Source organism: Phyllostomus hastatus, unplaced genomic scaffold (genome assembly GCF_019186645.2).
Source record: "Phyllostomus hastatus isolate PE091 unplaced genomic scaffold, TTU_PhHast_1.1 phas_scaffold_755, whole genome shotgun sequence".
NCBI classification, from domain to species: domain Eukaryota; kingdom Metazoa; phylum Chordata; class Mammalia; order Chiroptera; family Phyllostomidae; genus Phyllostomus; species Phyllostomus hastatus.
In genome coordinates this window covers 13,140,265-13,164,689 of record NW_025334039.1, presented here as the reverse complement: position 1 = coordinate 13,164,689, position 24,425 = coordinate 13,140,265, and the positions used below count along the sequence as shown (strand labels likewise).

The window sequence follows — 24,425 nt, the reverse complement described above, 5'->3', positions numbered from 1 at the left end:
AAACTATTGTACAGAAAAGATTCAGACTGGTCGCTCCTGTCAGACCAGTAGCAAAACCGCCTCAAGTCTGAGCATTTCCTAGAACTGGCCTTGGCAGAGGGGTGCCTGTCGCAGGCCTCCAGCACCCTGACTTCCCAGCCTTGGGAGGAAGGAGGGGGACTAGCTTTGGTGGCACCCTCTCCAACTGCCCAGGGTCCCTCCACCTAGTTGTTTCAGAAGGCCTGTCCCTTCCCTTCCAACTTCGGAGCTGGTGTGTCTTGAGGTCCCGACCCCATAGCCCACAAATAAAGAGTCACAGCCATCTTCCTGGGGAGTTGTGAGGATGTTTTGTTTGGTTGGTTTTGGTTGGGATGTTTTTAAAGAGCATCATATAGATATTTATATATAAATTATTAATGTGGGGCAGGGGCAAGGAGCATACATCGCAGAGGGGGCGCGCTCACAGGGATTAGGGAGGGGCAGGGGCGGCACACAATGCTACGCAAAAACAGCCACATCTAACAGATGAAATAATCACACCAACGAGGTGGGGGAGGGCGTGATGGCCACAGGGATTGGGCATGGGAGAGGAAGAAAGCAGGGGGACAAGGAAGGACCTGGTCCAAGATACTGTGCGCCTTCTGCCCCCACCGCTGCCACCTCCCCACCTCTGCACACCACAGGAGCCTCGGCCTTCCATCTGTCCCTTCCTCCCTCCCTCTGCCCAGCTGCGGAGGCCCTGCAACTGAGCAGCACCCCTCGATGCTCTGGATTGCAGGCCGGGAGGGAGACCTCCAAGGTCCAGATGCACACTCAGGCCCTGGCTGTCTTGATTGCAGGTTTACAGCGGCTTGTCACTTTCCTTTTTCAGGTGACTGGGGAAGAGAAAGGGTATAGAACAGATGAGAGACTGAATTCAAACCTGACCTGACCCCTCTCACAGAGGATAGTGGAGGGGATCTCCCCCAGGAGCCTAGCCCAGTTGTACCATGCCCAAACCCCATCCCAGGCTTACATCCCTTCACTCCAGGACTAGGCATGCCTGGTAGTACCTGTAGTAGTCCTCCTGGGCAGGTAGCGGCACACTGTGCAGCGGGTGATGGGCGTGCAACCACTGCTGCTGCTCTAGCGCCAAGCGCTGCAGCTCAGCGGACTGCGCGTGCATGGCCTGCAGCTGGTGAGCTGCTGACATCGGGGCAGAGAGGGAAGCTGGCAGTTCCCGGTAAGGAGTGGCTGTGGGCAAGAAGGGCAGGGAGCACATAACTGATGGGGGACTGAAGGTCTACTCTGAACCAGGCAATAGCCAACCACTTTACATACAGAGGAAACTGAAGCCAAAAAAGTTGGGTAATAGCCAGTCCTGCAAAATGCCAGCAGTAGAGTTAGGATTCAAACTTCTTAGCCTGGCACTAAAACCTATTACCTCCCTTGGGCAGGGCCTGCCCCCATTCCCACCTCCTCTGGGTGCCTCCTCACCCCCTCCCAAGCCCAACTAGACCAATCCCACCATCCAAATTCCTCCTTTCTGCCCTTCACTCATTAGACCTTCCCCATCCCTAACCTCCATCCTTACCAAAGAGCTGGTGACGAAGAACTTCGTTCTCGTGCAGAGGGTGAGGAAGAAGGGGGTTGGGGAGGGTCCCAGCTGGGTAGGGTATCCGGGTAAGGTGAGACCCTGAGGCCAGGGGGTCAATGAGAGGGTGCACCGAGGCAGAGGCTGGAGGGTAGAGAAGAGGAAAGTGTCACCAGAAGGCAGGTTTGGGGAAAACCATGCATGTAGGTGAAGGGAATCCAAGCCTGGGAAGAGAGATGGAAAATCAAACAGAGAGATCCAGAGTGAAATGAGGAGGCACAATAGACAGCCTAAGACATTACTAGAGCAGGGACATACTGATGGCAGAGTGCAGATTACAGCTGTCAGAGGGGTCTGAGGAAAAGAAAAGAGAGAAGTGGACTGCTTAGAGGAGATGGAAGAGGACAGAGAGTTTAGAAAATGAGACAGGAAGAGGACAGAGGATAAGAGAGAGGGAAAGCTCAAGAGACGTTGGAATGAATATGAGTATAAGGCTAGATTGGGCAATACGAAAATATAGTGAAGGGATAGTAAGCTAAGCTCATTATTACCTAGGATGCCCACAACCACAGCTACAAGGCTCTTTCTGAAAAGGCACAGAAATGGGGAGGAACAGAAGAGACCTCCAGCTGGGAGAAGTCAGCAAGAAGCCACAAGAGTTGAACCCAGAGGAACAAGAAGACAGGTATGTGAGGGGCTGTAATGGTAGAAAGGTGGTGCTCTTTCCAAGATTCCCAGCTTGAACCTCTATCATGGGTGGGATGCTAGACTCTGAAGAGGGTGGGGGTGTGAGGAACAGTCTTTGTGGCAAGGGTAGGATATGAAGGGACAGGTTGGTGCATGACAGGGAGGCAAAGGTCATGGCAGCACTCAAGAGAGAGGCTCATGGAGGACACGGAAGTCCTGGCTTGAGGAACAGAAGAGCTGGATCACTTGCTAGGGGGCAAGGTGGCCCCAAGGGGTGAAGGAAGGAAGTAGGAGTCTCACCTGCATGGATGGCATCCTGCTGGTGGAGGTGCAGGTGAGAGTGGATGTGGGAGTGCTGGTGGTGATGGGGGGTCACATTGAGCATCTGCAGCCGGGCCAGTGGGTCATTGCCCAAGGCTGCCACCCTTTCTGCATGCTGTCTCTCAGCTGCCAGACGCTCCGCATAGGACATGTCAGGCCGCAGGGCTGGCCCAGCAGCCAGTGCCAGACGTTCCCTCTCAAGGGGCCCCAGGCTGGGATGAAAGGGGAAAGGGTGCAGGCCAGGAGGGCCAGGCTGCAGAGCCAGGCCCCCGTGTCGGGGGAAGGGATCCAGGCCTGGCCCAGGAACCCCGTGTAAGGGTTCCAGCTCACTGGGCTTCACCTCGAAGCCAGGCTTGAGGCGGTCACGGAGGTCTCGTTCTCGGGCCTCCCGCTCCCTCTCCCGGGCTGCTGGGTCACTGCTGTACAGGGCTGGGACATTGTAACCCAGGAGCCCCGGGTCCACTGCCCCCAGGGGCACGTAGAACGGATGGTTGCGATTGCCAGGAGACATGACGTGGGGCCGGGCATATTCACTGAGAGTGCGCAGGGCCGGAGTGTCAGGACCCAAGTAGGGGGGCACTGTAGCCACAGCGCTGCCCGGCTCAAACGGAGGGCGATGGGGCACAGGGCCGAGAGATGGACACTCCACTGGAGCACGTCCCTCCTGAGCCAACTTCTGCGGGGTACGAAGAAAAGAAGAGTCAGAAGAGCAGTCCTGTAAAAAGGCGGCCGGTCCTAAGCTACTCATTTACCTCAGCAGCTGAATACAGCCTACCAGGACCTTCCCTCACCCCTTCTCTTAAATAGTGGCTGTTCTTACAGTCCACAAGTAGTCTGACCTGAGCTGTCCTTCAACCAACCCAGGCAGGCAGTCCTCTCGCAGGAATCTTTTCGGTCTCCATTTCCTAGGTTGCAGTCCTTCCTCCTCTCCAAGAGGTGGCGCGATGACGCCCCGCCCCTCGAGCCTCCCAGCGCGGCGCAAAAGGAGAGCAGTGAGGCGGGAGGCGCACGTGGTGACGCACTCACCATGCTCCGTTCCAGCTCGCGCTCCTTCTCGCGCTCCCGCTCTTTCTCGCGTTCCCGCTCGCGCTCGCGCTCCTTTTCCTCGCGTGCGCGCTGCTCCGCCTCGCGCCGCACCTTCTCCACCAGATCGGCTCTCTTCTTGGCCAGCTTGGAGCCCTCCAGCGGCACAAAGTATAAGTCGCTGCGCGCGCACGAGTTAAAGCCGCGATCCAGGTGTTTATTGAACCTGCCAGGGCGTGGAGGCAGCAAGTGTTTAGCGCCCCGTGAGCGGCTCCGCAGCGACTCCCGCCCAAAGTCAGCATCCGCAGGCTGGGAAGGAGGGGCGAGGGTGCTTTAAAAAGCACCCCATGACTGCAAGCACCCTTCCTTTCGTGCCTCCTGCTTATCTCTGTCACCTTCTTCGTTGTTCCCCATCCCAGTCCCGCCCATGTCCCACTCACCTGGCTGACTGACTGGCGTGGCTGGGTACGTCTACCACCTTGGGAGGGGGCGAGGGGCTGCGGACCGGGGGCACTGGGCTGTCGGGGGTCTCATATTCCTCAGCCGGCTCCTGTTTGATCTGCGTGGCGTTGAGGGGCGGCCCCGAGGCAGGGCCCGCAGGAGGTGGTGGCAGGGATGACAGGCTCGAGGGCCCTGCAGTTGGCAGGGGTGGCCCAGGCCCCACGGTGGGCGAGCCTGGCTTGAAGGTCCCTGGGCCTGCGGGCGGCGAAGCGCCTCGGTAGCCTGGTGGGGTCCCCGTTCGGAAGGAGGGTGGTGACCCCGGCTTGTATCCGGGTGGGGTGGCTGTCTTGTAGGCCCCTGGGGACTGGGCTCTCTTTCCATACGGTGGGGGCCCAGGTGGAGAGGCTGTTTTGTAGCCTGCTGGCGAGGAAGCCACTGTGGCAATGACTGTGGAAAGTGTAGCCGAGGAGGTGGTGACCGGAGGCACCGGTGGGAAGGGGTAGGGCGCCCCTTGGGGGCCCTGGGAAGGGGAGGGGTGTGAACATGGGTAGGGCCCTTGAGAGGAGGAAGAAGAGTTGGAAGAGGAAGAGGCTGGGGGGCCATTGGGGCCTGCTTGGCTATAGGACACCTGGCTGTGAGGTGGGGGCAGGTGTGCTGGCCCTGGTGGGTAGGGCCTCAGAGAGCCCAGCGAGGGGGACATGGCATAAGGGTGTGCATGGTGGGAATTACTGCTTTCTAGGGGGTGGGGATATGCTCCAGGTGGAGGGGGCCCAGAGCTGCCATGATGCTGTTGCTGCTGCTGTTGCTGCTGCTGTTGCTGGTGGTGATGGTGATGTGTTGGGGCTGGTGGGTGGGCAGTGGACTGTCCTCCAGTAGAAGGAGGGAAGGGGCCTGGGTGGGCATTGCTGTTGGCCAAGAGGCGGCCATAGGGTGGAGGTGGTGGGGGACCCTGGCTCCACACAGCCTGGGATGGGAGAGAAGGCTGAGTATATTTGGGTGGCTGATTAGAAACAGACAAGCTGGTAGGGGGAGGGAAAGAGTGGGGATAACTGGGCAATGCCTGGGAAGCTGCATATTGGGAGGCAGAGGCAGAGGCAGATGAAGAACTGGCAGAGGAGGCTGCTGCAGAACTACTACTAGAGGACGAATAAGGATACCTCATTGGGGGGGCTGGGGCAGAAGAAGAGGAAACAGGGGGCAGAGGATGGGGTGAGGGAGCAAGAGTGGGGCCCTTTTCTGGGCCAGGAGGAAGTCCACCCATACCCTGCCCCATGGCATGGGGAGAGGGCAGATGCCCAGGTAGTGGCTGGGCCCCCAGCCCCGGAGGAGAGGCTGATGCATTGTTAAGGGGTCTCAGAGCAGGTGGGGGAGGCAGGTTTGGTGTCACGTGGGGGAAAGTGGCTGGTGGTGGAGCAGAGGATAGGTTTCCACCACCCACTGGAGTGTTAGGCGGCTTTGTTGGGGGAACACCACCAGCCCCAGAGCTTGATATTGAAATGGGAGTAGTAGGTGGGGGGTGCTGCTTACCCCCACTAGGAGCCCCCACTGAAGAGGCAGCCCCTCCCCCCTTGGGACCCATTGGGGGTCCAGACAAAACCCCTCCACCAGCACCCCCAGGATAGAGCTGTGGGTGAGGGGGAGGGGCCCCAGGAGGAGCCTGGAACATCCGAGATGTGGGGGGTTCCATGGGAGCATGATATCCAGTGGGTGTCACAGAAGAATGAGGTTCAAAACCAGGCTCTGGCTGCCGGGGGTTGCTGTCTGGTGGTGGAGGAGAGGGAGGAAAGAGTGGAGGTGGGTGGTAGGGGCGGGCTGGACCCTGGGACAGGCCAGAAGACGAGTCGGAGTCATTCTCAACACTTCCAGGGCTGTAGATGCTGGGGGACGTGCTTCGGTTATCCTGGTCTATGTCCCTTGGGTCACTGCTGCCATCATCATTGAGGCTCCGCCCATCTAAGCTGTCCAGATCGGAGGGAGACTGTGGCCGAGGGAGCTCCTGCTGCAGAAAAGGGAGGGCCATTTTCCCCTTTCCTTTCTTGCTTCCCCTAGATTTGGGGTCTCCTTGGCAAGAAATCATTTCCCCCTCACAGCACACCACTGTGCCAAAGTGTGATGAATACTCTTACTCAAGCCCACTTTCCTACCATCTCTGGATTCCACCACTCTCCCCACATTCTCAGTTGCCCTCCAGCAGTTAGTCTGGTTTCCTCCTTGTAAAACCCTAGCCCTTCAAGAGTCCATCTCAGGCACCTTCTCTCTATCCACAGCTGAACCCAAATCCCTGTCTTCCACAGCTCATATCTACCCTCCTCTCAACTCCTTTACCCCTTTAACATCCCAGAAACCCCTGGTTCTTAAAAGGACCACCTCTACATTTTCCTTATGATTTATCTGTTCCTTCCAGTAAGACTTCTCACCCTTAACCTCCTCCCCTACCCCTTCCTGAAAATCAGGACCTAGGAAAGGAAAGGCTAGACTCTTCCACACTTCCAGTCTCCTTTGACCCTGCCTAGCCAAAGCTCTAAAGATCTATCTGATATATTATAGACAGGACCACTTTAAAAAGTACTAGGATGTGATTTTTCTCTCATATCCCAAGTGAGACTAAAATAGGAGTCCTGTCCTGGCTGGTGTGGCTCAGTGGACTTGAGTGCTGGCCTGTGAACCAAAGGGTTGCAGGTTCAATTCCTGGCCAGGGCATGTACCTGGGTTGGGGGCTGGGTACCTGCTTGGGGGTATGTGAGAGGCAACGACTGATGTTTCTCTCCCTCACTTCCCTCCTCTCTAAAAATTAATAAACCTTAAGAAAAATAGTGAGATTAACAAGAAAAAAGGAATCCTGAATGAAAGAAAGTATAGGGGAAGAAAAGTCAGAAGATGGGTCAGGACGGCTGCAAGGGTCTCCCACCTCAGTTTTGGTCTTTTTTGGTGCGTTGGTCTCCTCACTCTCACTCTCTGAGATCTCCTCACTGCGGCCCTGCTTGCTGACCTTTGGGGTGGAGGCTTCCTCTACTCGTGCCTTCTGTTAAAGAGAAAGAGAAAATTCTTGTCTTACACCTCCCAAGCCTCCGCCACTACCCTGTGCCAGACAGGAAGTTCCCCCACAACACACACACACACCCTCAGCCCCAGCGCCTGAGCATCCTGTGGGAGGACCTCGGGACAGAATACCTTGGCTGTCTGCCTAGACTTCTCGGCTTTGCCATCACTGCTGGATGTGCTGACCCCTCCAGGGGAGGCCCGGCCCCTCGATCTCAGTTCTTCCCGGGGCCCAGGGGCCTCTTTCTTCCGTCCACTCCTCATTGACATCTGAGGGATAAGGAAGAAAACAATAAAAAGGTTTTTTTACGTTTCACCTAACTTCAGGATGCACCTTACTTCTATTCTTTCTGTCCAGGCCCTTCCCTCTAGCTTCCCCACCCCTAATCTTTCATGTGTCTCAATTAAGCTATTACTCACTGAGTCTTTATTCTGTCGTGTCTTCATTCTTCAGGCTGTGGAGACCCCATTCTCCTCTGCCTGGGCAGTTGAATACAGAAACTTCTCTGCTTCACCCCAAGCTCCCCACAGCTGTGGCCTGGGAAGCAGGAAGCAGGATCTCCAAGTTTCCAGTGTAGGCGCCTGGGACTTGCAGGATCTGTTTTCAGTGAAGCCTGTTAGAAAGACCATCCAAGTCTCCAAATCAGGGAACAGAGTCTGAAAGGGCTACCACTGTGCTTGTCAAGGAGCTGGGCCAGTGGTTCCACCCTAAGCCTTTTGGTCAAGAGGTACTAGCCCCGTAACTTGCCATCTCTTTCATCCCTGGGGAGGGCAATACAACTCAGATGTAGCTAGGAGCCCCCATTCTAGAGATGACACTGTTTTACCCTTCACGGTCCCCAGGAGATACCTGTGCACACGCGCATTCCACAGGGCCTTACAGAGGAGTGAAAAGAAACGAGCTCAAGTATTAACTTATGTATCGAGTACCTTCTTTATTTCAAACCCTCACCTACACGATTTAATATTTACAACCAACCCTCAAAAGTAGGTGTTCTTATTACTCCCATTATACAGGTGAGGAAACGGAGGCCCGGAGATTGTGATTCTGACTTGCCAAATTCATGTGATAATACACAGTGAGGAACCAGTGACGGCGCCAGAATCAGGCCCACCTCTCCCTGATTTCAAAGCCCACGTTCTTTCTTCTATGCTTTGCTATATTCTCATCAGAAGCTGGTGCTATTAGTCCTCAGAAGACCTAGATCAGCCCCAGAGATACAAAAAGAATCTTTTTTCACATCAGAGTAGGTGGGAGAAGACTGCCCCAATCTACAGTGCAAAGGCACACAACCCCACTAATCCCAAGACCAAATCCAGGTATCCCCAAAGAGCAGAGCTTCACTTTTGAGAGCGTCATAAAGACCCCCTCTCTAGTACATGAGGTCCCAAAGGCCAGAGGAAAAGGCAGAACTTTTCATGTTGCCGACCAAATCAGCGAGATCAGTGAACACACAACACAACTTTACAATCTTGTGAACCTATCTCTCACTCGGCTTAGATGGGCACACACCCCTCCTCACAGCTGATCTATATCTATACACATCTATATAGTCAGCTATTTTTGTTTGCAGTGGTTTGTATTTCTTGCTAGGTGTCTTATCTTTCAACACTACTGACCATATGATCTTTAGAGAGCAAAAATGTTACTGTTCTCTTCCTTTCGGTATCCCCCACTGATGTCATGTACAATGTGTGTTCCATTTTTGTTTTTGATCTTTAAGCCCACTAACTTCATAGGCCTTCTTGGATGAAAGGCTGGTGGTCTCAGTGGGAACAGAGTAAGCTTACCTGCCTGTTCTGAGTTAGGAGGCCTGGCTAGGCAAGTGGCATTTCCACATCCTAGATCATACTTTCCCCAAGGAATACAAAGTAATTACTTCACTCCGTGCCACTGAGCCATACTGAGGCAGGTAGGTGCCACTGAGCCATACTGAGGCAGGTAGTGAGGGGTGAGCCTAACCTTTCCAGGAAACTTAGTAAGAATTTACTTAGAGTAACGAAATAGCTGGAACAGGGCCCCAGGCCTTTTGAACTTACAACCGATGCTCTGCCCAGTAAACCAGCAACTTTTCCTCAACTACAACTATTACCACATTTTTGTTGTGTAGATTGATTTGAAAACTCAACCCCCAAAATCCAAAGAATAAAAACCCAAATAACAAAAGGGAAAAGCAATCCTAACAAAAGTGCAACAATGAGCATTTGTGACTGGTGTGTCTTTGCTAGCCCCTCTAGAGAACAGTGCCCATCTCTCCTCCCCATCACTGACCCTGCTCCCAAGTCAGTCACAGCTAGGTCAGAGAAATGCGGGAATGTCCCTGAGCAATCCTAGTGTGCCCCTCCCCCTACCTCAACTTTCAAAAGCACCTGAAATCTGATAAAACAAGCAAGGAGTAACTTTGAAAGATAAAAGCAGTCATAAAAAGGCAGGTAATCCTGGGGCAAGGAGGGGCCAGGCGAGAGCAGTTAGGGTTGTGTCTGAATCAGAGGTAGGTTTTAGCAGCAGCAGCTAAGCTACACTCCATCTTGCCCTAGTAGCCAGTCACTGCAGGTAACATTTATAGAGCACCTACTGTGTGTCTGGCAACACACTAAACTGACTCACATTCATTGCCTTACTGCAAAAGGAAAAGGATAAAAGACCAGATTGGGGAAGTGGAAAAGTGAAAACTAGGGAAAGAGTCTCTAAGAACAGAAAAAGAAATTAAGGGAGAAATGTGAGAAGGATGCCAGAAGGAATACAATACAAGCACAAAGCTTTACTGGGAAGGGCTTACAGAGTGGATTTCAGGATCATTGGCCCAGCCCCCACCATCATTCCAGATCTGCCAGACGAACAAACCAGTCCAAAGTGACTGCTAGATGACAATGCAGCCCAGACCTGCAGATAACAATGCACTGGCCTAAGCCTTCAGAGAATTCAGGATTGTCAGGCGCACCTCAGAAATCATCTCATCTGTAACCCCTTCACTTCACAATGAAACAGGTGACTTGCCCAAGGTCACAGAAGTGCAGCCAGGACTAGACCCAAGTCTCCTGGCTCCAGTTCCAGAGTACTTCCACTGCACCAGGCTATTCCACAGCCCTTACCCCTGGGCCACCCTCACCTGAGACGGACATGGAAAGCCCAGACAGTCCTACAAGGTCAGGGGAATAGGTCAAAGGTTAGCTGAGGGAAGGGGTCACTGTGTCAAAAGAGGAAAAGGTTGATTGGGGAAGACGACTCAGATTAAGAAAATGGAAGAATATCAGTGCAAAGAATCAAAAAGACTACTGCATACAAAAAGTCCCTGCTAATAAGAGCTAGAGTCAGAAAGAACTACCAAAAGATGGTATAGTGAAGAGAGCACTTCCATGCTCCCACCATGTCTAGGGGGGCAGACTTGGAGAAACACCGGGACTGTCAAGTAACACATCTACCTGTGTCCGACAGACTGCTCATGGAAGGGGGTGGGCCCCTGCTAAACCCAGACGCCAGCAACACCAGACACGTTCTCCAGAACCCAGACAACGGTCCTCCGGATGTGTCCAAAGTCTGAAGTCCAGTCAACATTCTGAACCCCCACCTATTAGACATCCGCTGGATCGTTGCCATGGCAACGAAATGGCAGAACCTGAACCTCGAGAGTCCATCCCAGGGGTCCATCAGCCAGCCACTCCCCTTCCAGTTGCTAAAGCAACTCCTACTCTCCTATAGAACCCTCAGGGAAGAGAGCTGAAGAGTACCTACCCCAGTAGAAATAAGCCCATGCACAAAGGGAAATCTCTGAGCTTAAAATAGTAAATGAAGACAACCCCCCTCCTGCCACAAACCACAGCTAGAGGGGCAGAGGGATGCCCTAGGGATCTGAAGGTGGAGGTGACAACTTGTCTGGCATGCCTACAACATGGCCCAATTCTCTCCTCGTTTCCACCCTCCCGGATACCCTCTCTCCCTAACTCTCCCGTCAGTGTTCCTCCCTCCATTAGTTTTAAGATGACCCACACTACTGGGCCCCAGTGTGCCTCTCTCCGAGAAGTAACTCTGTCTGAAATTGGGAGGAAAAAAAAGGCCAGAGGTGACCTGCACTAGGGGAAAGAAAACTGAATCACGAGAGCATTGCCTTCCCAATTCCACTCGGGAACACCTCAGGGTCCTCTCGAAGGTGGGCCCCTCCTCGGTCGTTTCCCCAGGCTCCATTCTCCTCCCTCATCAGCCACAATCCCTCCCCACCTACCACACCCCTTCCCCACTTCCCACTTCCCTTCCACACAAACCACCCCCAGCCTCGAGCTCGGAAACCCGGGTTCTGGGCCTCTGGGGCTTTTCCTGGAGACCTTAAGCCCCACCTCGCTGCCATCTGTCGAATTTCTTTTTGCCTTCGCCCCAAAGCCCCTTCACTGGTATCTCCCGTCCATCCCCAAGCCACCCTCCGCCGCGGGGTCCTGGCTGCCCCCTCTTTTGCCCCATCAGCCTCCTCCGGAGACCCTCCCACCGCCTCCCCACCCGCCCGATCCTCCGGGTGCCCCGGCCCTCCGCCCTCGGCGGGGCGCCGGCCCCACTCCGCGCCCCGGCGCCTGGCCCGGCGGAGCCCGCAGTGGGGGGACCCGGCCGGGAAAATAACAAATGGAGGCGGCGGCGGCGGGAGGGGAAGTGGGAGGGTGGGGGTGGGGGTGGGGAGCCGCGGGCCCGGGCCCGGGCGTGCCCCAGGCCCGCGCGGCCGCAGGTCTTACCTGGCTGGAGCTCGGGACGGCTGGCTGGCTCCGAGCGGGATGCGGGGATCCGGCGCCTCCGGGGGGCGGCGGCGGCCGCTCCCCCGCCCCCCTCTCCTCTTCCCGCTTCAGACGCCGCCGCGACGCCGGCGGCCGCGGCCCCGACCCGCTCGGAGGGCGGCCCCCATCCCCCTCTCCCCCACCCCGGCCCCGATCGCCCGCGGACCCCGAGCGATCCCGACCCCGGCTCCGGCTCCGGCTCAGCCCCTCCCCGGGCCCGCCGCCGCCGCCGCCCCGCGGCCCCCGGAACGCCCGGGCCGCGCCGCCCGCCCCGCCGCTCCGCTCGCGCCCGCGGCCCTCCGCGCGGCTCTGCCCGGCTGTCCGCCGCCGCCCGCGCCCGCCTCGCGCGGCCCGCACTCGCGCTACCCCCGGCCCCCTCGGAGGCCTCCGCCCGCGGCCCCCGCCCCTTGGCGGGCCGCCGTCTCCCTCGCCCCCTCCCGCCCCTCCCCGCGGCCAGCGGCGCCCCCCACTGGGTCCCGGCCCCCGGCCCCCGGCGCCGGCCCGACCCCCGGCTGCGGGCGGGCTGCGCGGCGCGTCCGGCGACTCGCACAGGAAAGCGGCCGGCGAAGGGAGGGAGCTCGGGAGAGGGGGATGGGAGAAGGGAGGAAGAGGGAGAAGGAGGGAGCGCGGAGGAACGGGGAGAGAGGGGCCAGGAGGGAGACGCGAGGGAGGGAGAGCCAGGCAGGCTGCGAGGGGGGAGGGGGGCGGGAGAGGGGAGGCGCCGCGCGAGTTGGCCGCGGCCGAGGCCGAGGGGGCCCGGGGCGCGGGGAGGGGTTCGCGGGGGCGGAACGTGGGGAGCCCGCGGGCCTGGCGCTGGAGAGGGCTAGGGAGGGAGGGGCTGCGGGTTGTAGGGGTAGATGTGGGAGGCAGAAGTTTGAGGGCACGGGGGTCTGTGGCGGAGGTGGGGCGGCAGGTTGCGGGTACGAGGCCGAGATTGGGGCAATGGGGTGAGATTGGAAAGATGGAGCTGCAAGGGGGCTTTCGGGGCAATGAGGTGTGTGATAAGAGATGAAAGCAGCCTGGGTGACAGCGTCCGTGGCAGACATGTCGGGCGGGGGAAGGTTGGGGAGGCAGTTATGACAGAGAATAGGATGGAAGTTTGGGGTTAGAAGGAGGGGAAGAAATTGAAAAAAAAAAAATAGAGACACATATAGGAGGCTGAGATTTCTGGAAGACGGTAGAATTTGAGGGTAACGTGTCAGGAAAAGAAAGGGAAATATAAGAATTTGGGGGTGACGAAGGCAAGCTGGAGAGAGACAAGTTCAGAGACATCAGCTTGGAGTGAGAAAGGAAAGCATGAGGAACCTTAAGAAGGGATAACAGAGGTGGAGCCAGATGCATTTTCTAGGGGTCCCTGGGGCTCTGGGTGGGGTGGGGGGGTGGAAGACACAGGGGTGGCTGGGCTCTGGAGGTGAGGGGTTTCCAAGAGAGCTGAGGAGGGTTTTGATAGCAAGACAAAGTAGTTAGAACGGAGTGGGCGTGGAGGGGTTGGGAGTGGGTAAAGAAGACTGGATGGAAATGTAAGATCAGCACGGTCTTTGGTGGTCATATGAAAGAGGGAAGGTCGGTGATGCAGAAGACAAGAGAGTGGAAGGGAAAGCAGGAGAAGGAAATGATAGAAATGGGGGCAGGCGAGCTCCAGTGTAGGGAAGAGATTACTTTATAGGAGTGGGACACCATGCTTGGGCCCCCTGTCTGGCAGTGTCTCCTTTGAAGTCATCACTGATGGTACTTTGGGTCCCAGGGGAGGAGTGAGGTGGGGATTCTGGCTCAAAGCATAGCCAGATCCCTAGGTGCCCTCATCCCCCAATCCCAATCATTCTAATGTGGAGACAGTCCCCACCACAGGCCTAAGGCTCTTTCTTCTCCTCCCGCGGCTCTCCAGGCAGCCTCTGACACTGTCAGTCTGCCAGCCATTCCCAGTCTTCAGCCTTGAAGCCAGCACCCCCAACAGTCCAGCACCAGTGTCTTCTGGGCTGGCTCCCTGGCCCTACACTAAACTGCAACATCTCCCAGGACAAAGGACGCCAAGACACTGGTTGGTTTTTGGCAGCTGAGAGTGGGAAGGCCAGAGAATGGGAGGGAGGCAGGCTGGGAAATAGGAAGAGCTGGAGCTGGAGTTTGGATTGGGAGCCCTAATAGTTCTCCAGATTTGGGGTGGGGGTAGGATGTGTGTGAGGCCCGGACAGCCAGAGGCCAAGGGTGGACCCTGAATGGCAGGATCCCCCCCAACCTTCTGGAAAGGAAGGAGGTCGGCTCTGTAGCAACTCAGTAGATTTTGTCTCATATTTCCTTGGGCCAGGCTCAGCCAAGTTCTAGAAATACCCAAAAGCTCTAAAAAGATTCTAAAGCTCTGGGGACCCTGAACAAGAAGGCTTCCTTGGCCTAGGAAGGAGTCACCACTCTTCAATCTCTTGAATTGGCTGGCACTTTACCACCCCATGCCCACCTTCCTTATTCTTTAGGGCCTTCAAAAGGCCAGGCCAGCTCCCTATCTCCCCCCACCCCCCAATGCTCTCTCCCATCCCAGTATCCTAGGATAGCTCCTGCCCCTAAATCCCCACCTCCCTACTTTGCTCCAAGACTCCTCCTACCCCTCACCCACCTCCCTATTACATTTCTCCCTCCCTCCCTCCCTCCTTCCCTCTCTCTCTCTCCCCCCACTTCCCAGTTCAGTCTCCTGCTGGGCCCTGGCCCGGGCCCTTTCCAATTCCCTTCCAGGTTTGGTTTTTTTGTTGTTGTTACTGATTTGTTTGTTGTTTTTTGGGGGGGGTGGGTTGCTTGTTTTTCACCACTAAGGGATCAATTAGGATGATGGCATATCTGAGCCTAAAAGAAAAATTTAGACACAGGTAGGAATAGAGGATGGGAGAGTCAGAAGAAAAGCCAGGGCCTACCGCTTCCAGTTCCTCTCCTACCTGAGGGCCAGCTGACAGCTCAGCTTCAGGAAGCACCACACACACACCACCACCGCTACCATCCCTCACCCCAGCTCCCTCTCTGGCCCCAGCCCCCCACAACCCACTGGTCTCCAGGCAACGGCACAAAGGGAAAGTGGAGAGAAGGGCCTAGGAAGCCCTGGCAGGGCTGGCGTAACCCTATCCACCCAGTACCTGGGTGGTGGTGGTGGAGAGGGGAGCATGGCTGCCAGAAAAGGTGACTTAGTAAGGAGGGAGGAAAGGCCAGAGGTTAGGGAATGTGGCTCCCACCAGAATAAGCCTGGCCAGGCCAGGAGGTACTAAAGAAAGGTGAAAATAATGCACCCTAGAGAAAAGAAGAATATAATGCACCAAGAGGTACGGAAAAAGTAGCGTGCCCCAAGGGAAACAGAAAAGGCGCCAGGAGAGAAGGGAAAGATGAGATGCCCACACCGAAGCACTGAAACGAAGAGGCACAGGGCAGAGGGGGCAAGAAGTTCTTCCAACTGAAAATGGAGGAGGTGGCAGGGATGCTGGAAGGACAGGGCAGAGAAATGGGTCCTGCCCATGCAGGACTGGAATCTTCTAGTCCTGGAGCTGGGTAGGATGGCAGAGGAAGTCCAGGACCAGAACTCCGAATAGAAACAGAGTGGGAGGCTCACAAAGGGAACAACCTTGAAATTCCTCCCACCCCCCTTTAGCCAGACTCCCGTATGTTGTCCTGCAGAACCTTGCCTCCCTCTAGTGGCCACAGCTTCCCACAGCCCCTAGTGTCCAAAGCACTGAAGGGGGTCGTCGCCCCTGCTTGGTTTCTGGGTTCCCATCTCAATGCTGGGGCTCCATAGGAGCTGAAGCGTTGTGTGTCTCCAGCCACACACTAGCACCCTCCTTGAAGGCTGACCCGACTGGAGGGAGTGGACCCTGTTCAGTAGTTCAGTCTCCAGTTTGCTGGAGGACTGTTTCCTCAGGCCCTCCTCTCCATCCCCTAGTACCACGCTTCCCTGCCCGGCCCCCCACCTTGCAGGGAGTAATAGCCATGCAATGCTGTTTCACCCCAGAAGCAGACAGGGTTTTGTTTGGGAGAGCCCCTGGTATGGGAGCTGCTCTAGTTCACAGATTTATCCCTTCTTTGGTCAAGGCCCTTTGGGAACCTGAAAACACTTTGGACACCTTTCCCCCAAAATGCACATAAGCACAACATTTTTTATAATTTTAATAATTCTTACATCAAGTTAAGAACTCCTAATTCACCTGGGGCCAAGCTTGTTGCTGAGAAGGCAGAGGCAAGGCGGACCTCACCTGGCCGGGGTGGCGTAGGCAATGCCGTCTGCTGCCACCTTTGTTCTATTTGTCTTCCTCCTCCTGCGCCTGTGCCCTCCCCAGCTCTGCTATCCAGTGTCACCGACTGCCTTCCCGGTGCTCCCCTCACACGGACTACAGTGAGACTCCTCAGACACAACAATGCACTGTGATTCAGACTTTAATGGTGGTGCTCATTTCAGTGCCACAGAGGTGTGGAGCGTGGCACAGGGAGTGAGGCGTTGCTCTGGTGCAGCTGAAGGAGGAACGGGGAAGGTAGAGCCGGGAAGAGGTCTGGGGAAGAGCCCCCCCACACACACAGTGCACAGCCCCACCTCTGGCCCCAGCCAGGCTTCAGAGAGGGGCTGGTACACACAAAGGGACCGCCAGCAGGGCCCTTTCCTGTTAGCCTTGGCATTCCAGCAAGACTTCCCATCCCAGGCCATCTCGGAATCTATAGCCACATGAAATACAGACACTAGTGCCCCCACCTCCAGTCAGGCCAGTTTTTAGCCTTGGAGTTATGGGGAAATGATTAATTAATTAACAGGATGGATGAAAATAAATAAACAAACAAACACACTGAAACCTTAGGCCAGACACAACCAGCAGCCAGCACCTCCCTCCACCTCCACGCCACGCAGTGCCTGGCTCATCCGCAACAAGAACGCACGGAACCGACACAGATCACAAGTGACAAGTGGCCCCTCTCCAGACGCCTCAGCCACCAGCCCTGATGCTCCCATCGCAGACCCTGCTCATCCTGCCATGGACCCCCTTGTGATCCTCGGTCCTGTGGCCAGTCTTCGAGGAGGGAGAACGGGAAGGAAGGGGCAGTGAAGAGTGTGGAACCCGAGGGGGAAAGCAGAGACAGCAGGGGTGGGACAAGCCCAGGAGCAGCGCAGCAGGTCAGCGGGGTGTCCGAGGTGAAATACCGCAGAGCAGGACGGGAAGGGGCTCCGGGGTGGTGGGAGGGGGTCCCAGGCTCCAGGCAGGCAGAGGGATCACAGCACGCTGGGGTTGCGGAAGTTGTGTCCCGCGAAGCGAGCTTCATCTCCCAGCTCTTCCTCAATTCTGAGAGAGATGAGTCGGAAAGGAAACGTCAAGTAGGTGGCTGCAGGAGGCCCCGGGTCTCCAGGCGCCTCACAAGGCCTGCTCCCGAGGCCCAGCCCCAGCGTCGGCGTTCCCTGGCTTTCCCATGTGACCTGCAGGATTCATCCAGCAGGCCACCAGTCAACCCATCTTTCGGATCTTGTCTGGATTTCTACTGGTCGGGGCACTGGAGATGGGACAGTGGGCAAACAGCTTTTACCCCTGAGCCCTGGCTCCCAGTCCCCAGGTTCCCTCACCTCATGAGCTGGTTGTACTTAGCCAGACGCTCAGAACGGCACGGGGCACCAGTCTTGATCTGAAACACCCAGAGAGACAAGCAGCTCAGCAGCTGCCCCTTCATTCCTTGAAAGGAAACTTACAGTCCCATGAAATTCCCCTGATACCTTCAAACACCTGGAAGGAGACACCCTTCTGAGCCTAGAACCCACCAACTGCACAAAGATCTCCTTTGCACTTACCTGACCTGTGCACAGCCCCACCACCAGGTCTGCGATGAACGTGTCCTCAGTCTCTCCTGAGCGATGACTCACCATGACCCCCCAGCCATTCTCCTGGGCCAGCTTGCACCTGTATGGATACATCAGCACTGACCGCTAGCCCCTCACCCTGGACACTCTCTTTCCAGCCCCAATATTGGTCTGTGTTAAGAAATAATCTGGCCCTGCCTGGTGTGGCTCGGGGGATTGATTACTGGCCTGCAAACTGAAAAGTCACCTATTCGCTTGCCCATCAGGGCATGCGGGCCAGGTTGGGGGCAAGAGGCAACCAATTGTATCTCTTGCTCATTAAGTTTCTCTCCCTCTCTTTATCCCACCCTCCCCCTCTCTGAAAACAAACAAACAAATAAATAAATAAAATGGAGAGCCTTGGACCCCTCCCTTAGAAAAGAAGTATCTGGAGGGAAGCTGCCTGGGAGGGGAGCAGAGGATCAGTGATGGAGAGAGCAGAGCTGAGGGCTCTGAAGGTGACGCCAGGTTCCCTGTTTGCTTCAGCGTCAATGGGCAGGATTAGACTTACAGCCCTTGCAGGAGGGGTCCTGGGGAACAGGGGCTGAGCAGGAGAGAACCAGCAGGCACTCACGCTTGGATGGCTTCAGTGACCGAACCGATCTGGTTGACCTTGAGCAGCAGACAGTTGCAGGCCTTTTCTTCCACTGCCCGCTCAATACGCTTTGGGTTGGTCACTGTCAGGTCGTCACCCACAATCTGTATCCCTACATTGGCTGTGAACTTCGACCAGGCAGCCCAGTCATCCTGGTCGAAGGGGTCCTCAATGGAGACCACTGCGGGGAGAGTGGTGAAGGGGCTGTTGACCCTCCCTGGGACTCCGTGCCAGGCGGGCATGATTCCCTGAAATGGCCGGATCCCCCCGCCAACTGAGCCTGCCCCTCTTGCTCCACCCCCATCCCCAAGTAAGCCTGCCCCAGCTGATCCTTACCTTGATTCATTCATAAAGCTTTCAAAAAATAAGGGTTCAGAATCTCTCTCACGACCTACCTGCATTTCCATATGTTCACAACCAGGCAGCCCTTCCTCATGACTAATCAAAATCCTTCATTCTGCAACTCATATCTGAAGCCTCTGGTAGACCCGAAGGCTGATTCAGTTCCACATCAGCCTTCTGTTCACACATCGCTCCCAGATCCACTCAGCATCCCCAACTTGATCCATCATAAACGCTGAAATGTGCTTGCTCCCCACCAGGTCCAGACATGCTCTCAACATCCCTGGTTTCTTCCAAAGCCTTCCCCTTGAACCCAGTAGCTCCAGAGCACATGACTTGCATCAGAATCCAAAGCAGAGGGGGCAGACCCATCCCAGGTACCTCCTCACTTACACCACATACAAAGCCTTGGCTCTGCAGGAGGCTTCCGCATCCCATCCCTCCACTGGGCACCTGAGTCAGCACCCAACAAGGTCCAGAGTTGCCCCAACACATCCCCGCTGGCCCCCCTGCCGGCCCCCCTGCCCTCCCCCCACACCCCACCTTGCTCTCACCAGGATAGTCCCTGACAAAGTCCTGGTACAGGGACCCCAGCTGGTCGCCAGTGATGTAGCGGGAAGGGTCAGCAGGAGACTTGAAATCCAAGTCGTATTTGCCGTCACGATAAAACTCTGAGGCAGCGACATCCATGCCGATGACGATCTTTTCCGTGTAGCCCGCCTTGTCAATGGCTTCCTTCACCAGTTCCAAGGCTAGAGGTGAAACGCAGTGAGATTATTAGCAGGAAGGGCAGATAAGGAGGAATTCAGGAAAGGAAGAGATTAAGGGCAGTGGTAGAGGGTTTTCTGCGGGGACGCAGCTAAGATTCTCCCTGGGGTTATCTTCAGGTCTGGAAGGAGTAGGCCATCTTCCAGGAAGGCAGAGGAATAGACTTATATTAATAAAAGTGCTTTTTAAATAGCTGTCACTTATTGAGGGCTATGTCACCTAAGTACTTCACACATATGATCTCACACAATGAGCCCTGGCTGGTGTGGCTCAGTAGATTGAGTGCCAGCTTGTGAACCCAAGGGTCGCTGGTTCAATTCCCAGTCAGGGCACATGCCTGGGTTGCAGGTCAGGTCCCCAGTAGGGAACATGTGAGAGCCAACTGATTAATGTTTCCCTCCCTTCCCTCTCTCTAAAAATAAACAAACAAAATCTTTAATCTCCACAATGATGCTATGAAGTAGATGTTGTTAGTATTCCCATCTTACAGATAAGAAAGACAAAGCATGGAGAAAATAAGTGAGAAAGATCATCAGCCAGTAAGTCTTCACGTCAAGATCCAAACGCAGGCAGTTTGGCCTCAGAACCTTAACTCTTAGCCACTGCGGTATTGTTTCTACTCACTATGCAGTTTCTCCCCTGGCAGAGAAAAGTTAAGGGTCCTTGGGGCCTCAGAAGTTGGGGTGAGATGGGATAGATTTGAAGTAAATTACCTGGAGTTTGGTGTGTCTCATCAAACTGAGAACCCTTTGGGGTTAAAGGCTGGGATGGATCCCACAGGTGACCCAGATCACCTTCCAGCTCTCCCAGGAGTTCCCGAGAGAATTTACAGTTGCTAAGGAACCCGGCTGGGCGGGTGACGACTGTTCTCCTAGGCCTGCATGTGAATTCGGCAGGCCTTCTGGAAGCCACTCCAAGAAGTGCCACCTCGGAAAGGTGGCAGGAGTCAAGGACCATCCACCCAAACTCCTCAGGATGTGGCGAAGCGTGCGCCCCCCTCCCCCACTCTACTGATGGCCCAGAGCTGGGAGTAGGGCTCCTGGTCTCACCTTCACTGTTCTCCAGGATATTGGGGGCAAAGCCACCCTCGTCTCCCACATTGGTGGCATCCTTGCCATACTTGTCCTTGATGACCCCCTTGAGGGTGTGGTAGACCTCCGCCCCGAGTCGCATGGCATCACGAAAGCTCTCCGCGCCCACTGGGAGGATCATGAACTCCTGCATGGCCAGCTTGTTGCCGGCATGAGAGCCTCCATTGATCACATTGAAGGCCTGGGAGCCACGGGACAGAAAAGCCACTGAGCATTTGCCTTTCCGGCCCTGGGAGTGTTCGCCCAAGATCCCAAACTTCCCCCAGCTTCCCAGCCTCTGAGCCTCATGTCCCCGTCCTTTCTCTTTAGTCCTTTAGTCGCCCCAATCCCCTTGCCTTCCGTTAGTCTTCCCAAGGTTCCATGCGCCCCCTGCCCCCACCCTGGGAAAGGCACAGAGGTGGCGCGGTGCTCACCGGCACAGGCAGGATGAGGTCTGAGTTCCCAGCCAGCTGAGCAATGTGGCGATATAGGGGCAATTCCCGCTCAGCTGCCCCTGCCTTACACACAGCCAGGGACACACCCAGGATGGCATTGGCGCCAAACTTGGCTGGGAGATTATAGAGAAAAGCACTGAGCAAAAATATCCCCTTCCCCATCCAGCCCTTGCCTCCACCCACAGTTTGCAAAGGAGCCAGGAAAGGAGACGCCCCCTCCCTCCTCTCCTGTAACATCTCATCCATTTTCCCCTGAAATAGCTCGTCAGTGTCAGTTGCGGGGAGGTGACAGGAAAGGGCAGAGAGCTGCACATGTTTCTAAACATCCCAAGACCAGGCTGTCTCATGCCAACCCGCTTCTCTTCATGCTGCAAAGTACATCCTCTGTCTGGTGTCCCTCTGCCACCACCACTGCATTAAACTCATCTTCTGCTCTGATTCTGGGGGCGGAAGGGAGAAGTCCTTCCTCAGGAAGCCCCCACAGCACTGGCCCCCTCCGTTCTCTGGCTGCTCCATACATCCCCATCCTCAGCCTCCCCACTTTTTCCCTGGCCCCCGCTTACATTTGTTCTCAGTCCCATCCAACTGCAACATCAGATTGTCCAGCTTCTCCTGCTCCACCACTGAGAGACCCTGCAGGCAGAGCCACCATCACGCAGGGCCAGATGGAGCTGGGCCCTCAGACACAGGGCCCCCCTTCGCACAGGCCCACATCCGGCCAGGGTCCAACCGGGTTCTTGTGGCAGTGGTCTGTCGGAATCTGGGGATCTGGGGACCTGAGCCCTCACGGGAGCAGAGACCAGTAAGGGGTCATCTTCCCACCCTTCCCTTGGTAACCATGATTCCCAAGGGGTGGGCCTTTCTCCCCTGCCCCCACTCCTCCCCTGACCCAGGATGCCTTCCAGGACCCTGGTCCTGCCTCCCCCAGCAAAGAGTGAGCCTCACTGAGCTGATGAGGGCTGGCGCAATGATGGTGTTGATGTGGTCCACTGCCTTCAGGACACCTGGGGAGAGGCAAAGAGGCCAGGCTGGGTCAGGCCAGAGGGGCCAGAAGAGAAAAGGCAGGGAAGGAGTGCAAGCAGAGGCTTGGGGACTGAGTCAGGTGGGAGTATTAGGATGAGGGGTGAGAGAGCTTGGAAAAGAGAGAGGGCCTCACCTTTGCCTAAGTACCGCTGTTTGTCCCCATCCCTTAGCTCCAGGGCCTCATAGATCCCAGTGGAGGCCCCACTGGGCACTGCAGCCCTGAAAAGACCTGGGAGAGGAACATGGAGTGAGGAGGAGGAGAGAAAGACAGTACAGGAACAGGGGTCCCATTAGCACCCCAGGTCTAAACTCCTGCCTGTCACATCCAGCCCTCTCCCTACACAGCTCCTAATACAGACACACACAGAGACACACACACGGCTCCCTGATGCGCACACACACACACACACACACACACACATACACTGCTTCCTAGCAAACACACAGCTCCCTAATACACAAAACACAGCTCCCTAATACATACACTACATGCTGCTCCCTAATCCACACACATACACACACACACTGCTCCCTAGCACACAATACTGTTCCCTAACACACACACACACTACTCCCTAGTACACAGGCGTGCAGCTCCCTAACGCACAACTACTCTAATACACACACACTGCTCCCTACCACTCACTCGTGTGTGTGTGTGTGCACATGGCTCCCTAACACACAACTATTTTAATATATACACAGCTCCCTAACACACACATGCACAATGCTTCCAGGCACACACACACAGGCACGCATTCAGCTCTCTAATACACAACTACACTCTGACACACACAGTGCTCCCTAATGCACACAAGCACACACAAAGGCAGATGCACAAGCAAAGGCCTCCTCCTCCACCCCACTGAGGCTCTGAAGTCATGTGTTCACACACACACACACACACACACGGGCACGTTCACAAACATGCAGCGGCAGGGCATGCATCACACACTGAACTAGAACACGGAGGCCTGTGTAGTCTAGCTCCCCTAGACAACGGGACCCACCCCCCACAATCCAGGCTGTGGGCCTGGCCCAGCACCCCACCCCTGCTGGGAATCAAGGAAACTTCCCATCCCAGGCCTGGGCAAACCCAGCACTGGGGGGTGCGGTTGCGGTGGGGGTTGAGGGGCTGTGCTCTTGTCCAGGCCGCGCTCAGTACCTTTGGCCGTGTGGAGATCCACCTCCACGGTGGGGTTTCCACGGGAGTCCAAGATCTCCCGGGCCCAGATCTTCTCTATCGACATGATGGCTGGGATCTCCTTGGGTGGAAGGGAAGTGAGGAGAAAGGTAAGAGGCTTAGAAGGGCGGGGCCTGAGATCAGTGGGAGGGGCCAGAGGCTGGTAAGGATGGGAAAGAGGTTACTGCAGTGGGTGGGGGGTGGGGAGGAGCAGGCTGCTGCCCTCGGCAGTGGAGGCTGTGGAAGGGATTCCCCCCACCCCTGCCTCGGGGAGAGGAGAAGGTCACTGCAGTGAGGAAGGGGAAGTCACTGCAGTGGGAGGCGGGGTGACACCCAGCATCGAGGTGGGAGGACACCGCAGTGAGGAGTCGAGGGGCCCAGCAGGGGTTCCCTCATCTCCTCAGCCGCTTCGGCAGCCAGCTGGTGGGGTTCCCCCAGATCTCCTCCGAGCGGAATGGCTGCCAGGTTTGCCTTTCTCGTTGAAGCCAAGAAGAGGATGGGTAGTCTAAATAGCCCAAGCCTCTCCTGCCCAGCCCCTCCCCCGATGCCACCCAACTCAGCCCAGGCCCCAGCCCCTGTCCGCACAGATGTGCAGCAGAGAAGTCAGGCCAGGGTCCTGGGGATGCTCGCCATCCCAGGTGTCGCCGGGGAAGGGAGGGGGAGGCGGCAGGGTTGGGCCGGTCCTCCAGCTGCCGCTGGACAAATTCCCCGCTCGCTGCCCCGAGCGGGGCGCCGTGGGGCGGAGTGGGAGAGAGGCAGAAGTCCGGGGATGCTGCGGAAGGCGGAGAGCAGCCATCTCCCCCATGCCAATCCGAGAGGATGTGCGCGGATAAAAACGCACGGCCGGGGGAGACCACGAACTTCGTGTCGACGGAACCCGAGGCGGAGCGCGGAGCGTGGGGAGAGGGGGAGGCCAGGGTGCAGGTGTGGCGCCCAGATGAGGAGGGGGTGACAGCCAGAAACCCGGAGGAGTGGTCCGGGCAGGCGGGGAAGGAGGGCGCGGGGGAGGCGCGGGTGACAGCAGGTGCGCAGCGCCCGGGGGAGAGATGCGCGCGGGCCCGAGCAGCGGGGCGGGGGCGGGGCGGCCAGGCGATGCGCAGGAGGGGTGCAGGGGCCCGGCCGGGGCTTCACCTCGGGGCTGCAGACTCAGGCGGCGACGGCGGCGGCGGGGCAGTGGCGGCAGCGGCGCAAAGCGAGCGGGAGTGGCGGCGGCGACTGCGGCTCCCGGGCGGGCGGGCGGCGGACGACGGACGGGGGAGGCGCCGATAGGGCCGAGCGGGCGCATGTGACCCGGAGCCCCCGATGAGTCAGGAGCGCGGATGGAGGCGCGCGTAG

General features: G+C 56.7%; 2 protein-coding genes across 3 annotated transcripts; both read right to left on the bottom strand.

Moving 5' to 3' along the window:
- Window positions 1-303: 303 nt before the first annotated feature.
- On the bottom strand, window positions 304-11,943 carry ATN1 (atrophin 1). Of its 2 annotated transcripts, none has more exons than XM_045826351.1 (10): window positions 11,780-11,943; window positions 7,484-7,677; window positions 7,196-7,333; window positions 6,933-7,046; window positions 4,024-6,023; window positions 3,587-3,809; window positions 2,540-3,236; window positions 1,553-1,696; window positions 1,032-1,212; window positions 304-854 (listed from the first exon to the last, which is right to left on the bottom strand). In XM_045826351.1, exons 2-10 carry the CDS (start codon window positions 7,508-7,510, stop codon window positions 821-823), a joined length of 3,558 nt encoding a protein of 1,185 aa, XP_045682307.1. In that variant the 5' UTR covers window positions 7,511-7,677; window positions 11,780-11,943; the 3' UTR covers window positions 304-820. The 2 variants fall into 2 exon arrangements, with proteins under 2 accessions (XP_045682307.1, XP_045682308.1); XM_045826352.1 differs by having other exon boundaries at window positions 4,024-6,020.
- Window positions 11,944-16,198: 4,255 nt separating this feature from the next.
- ENO2 (enolase 2) lies at window positions 16,199-24,355 on the bottom strand. The gene is made up of 12 exons (XM_045826337.1): window positions 24,222-24,355; window positions 23,073-23,172; window positions 22,041-22,136; window positions 21,830-21,888; window positions 21,448-21,517; window positions 20,864-20,997; window positions 20,409-20,631; window positions 19,146-19,343; window positions 18,229-18,430; window positions 17,607-17,715; window positions 17,385-17,443; window positions 16,199-17,109 (listed from the first exon to the last, which is right to left on the bottom strand). The coding sequence occupies exons 2-12, from the start codon at window positions 23,155-23,157 to the stop codon at window positions 17,040-17,042; spliced, it is 1,305 nt and encodes a 434-aa protein (XP_045682293.1). The 5' UTR covers window positions 23,158-23,172; window positions 24,222-24,355; the 3' UTR covers window positions 16,199-17,039.
- Between the last annotated feature and the right edge of the window lie 70 nt (window positions 24,356-24,425).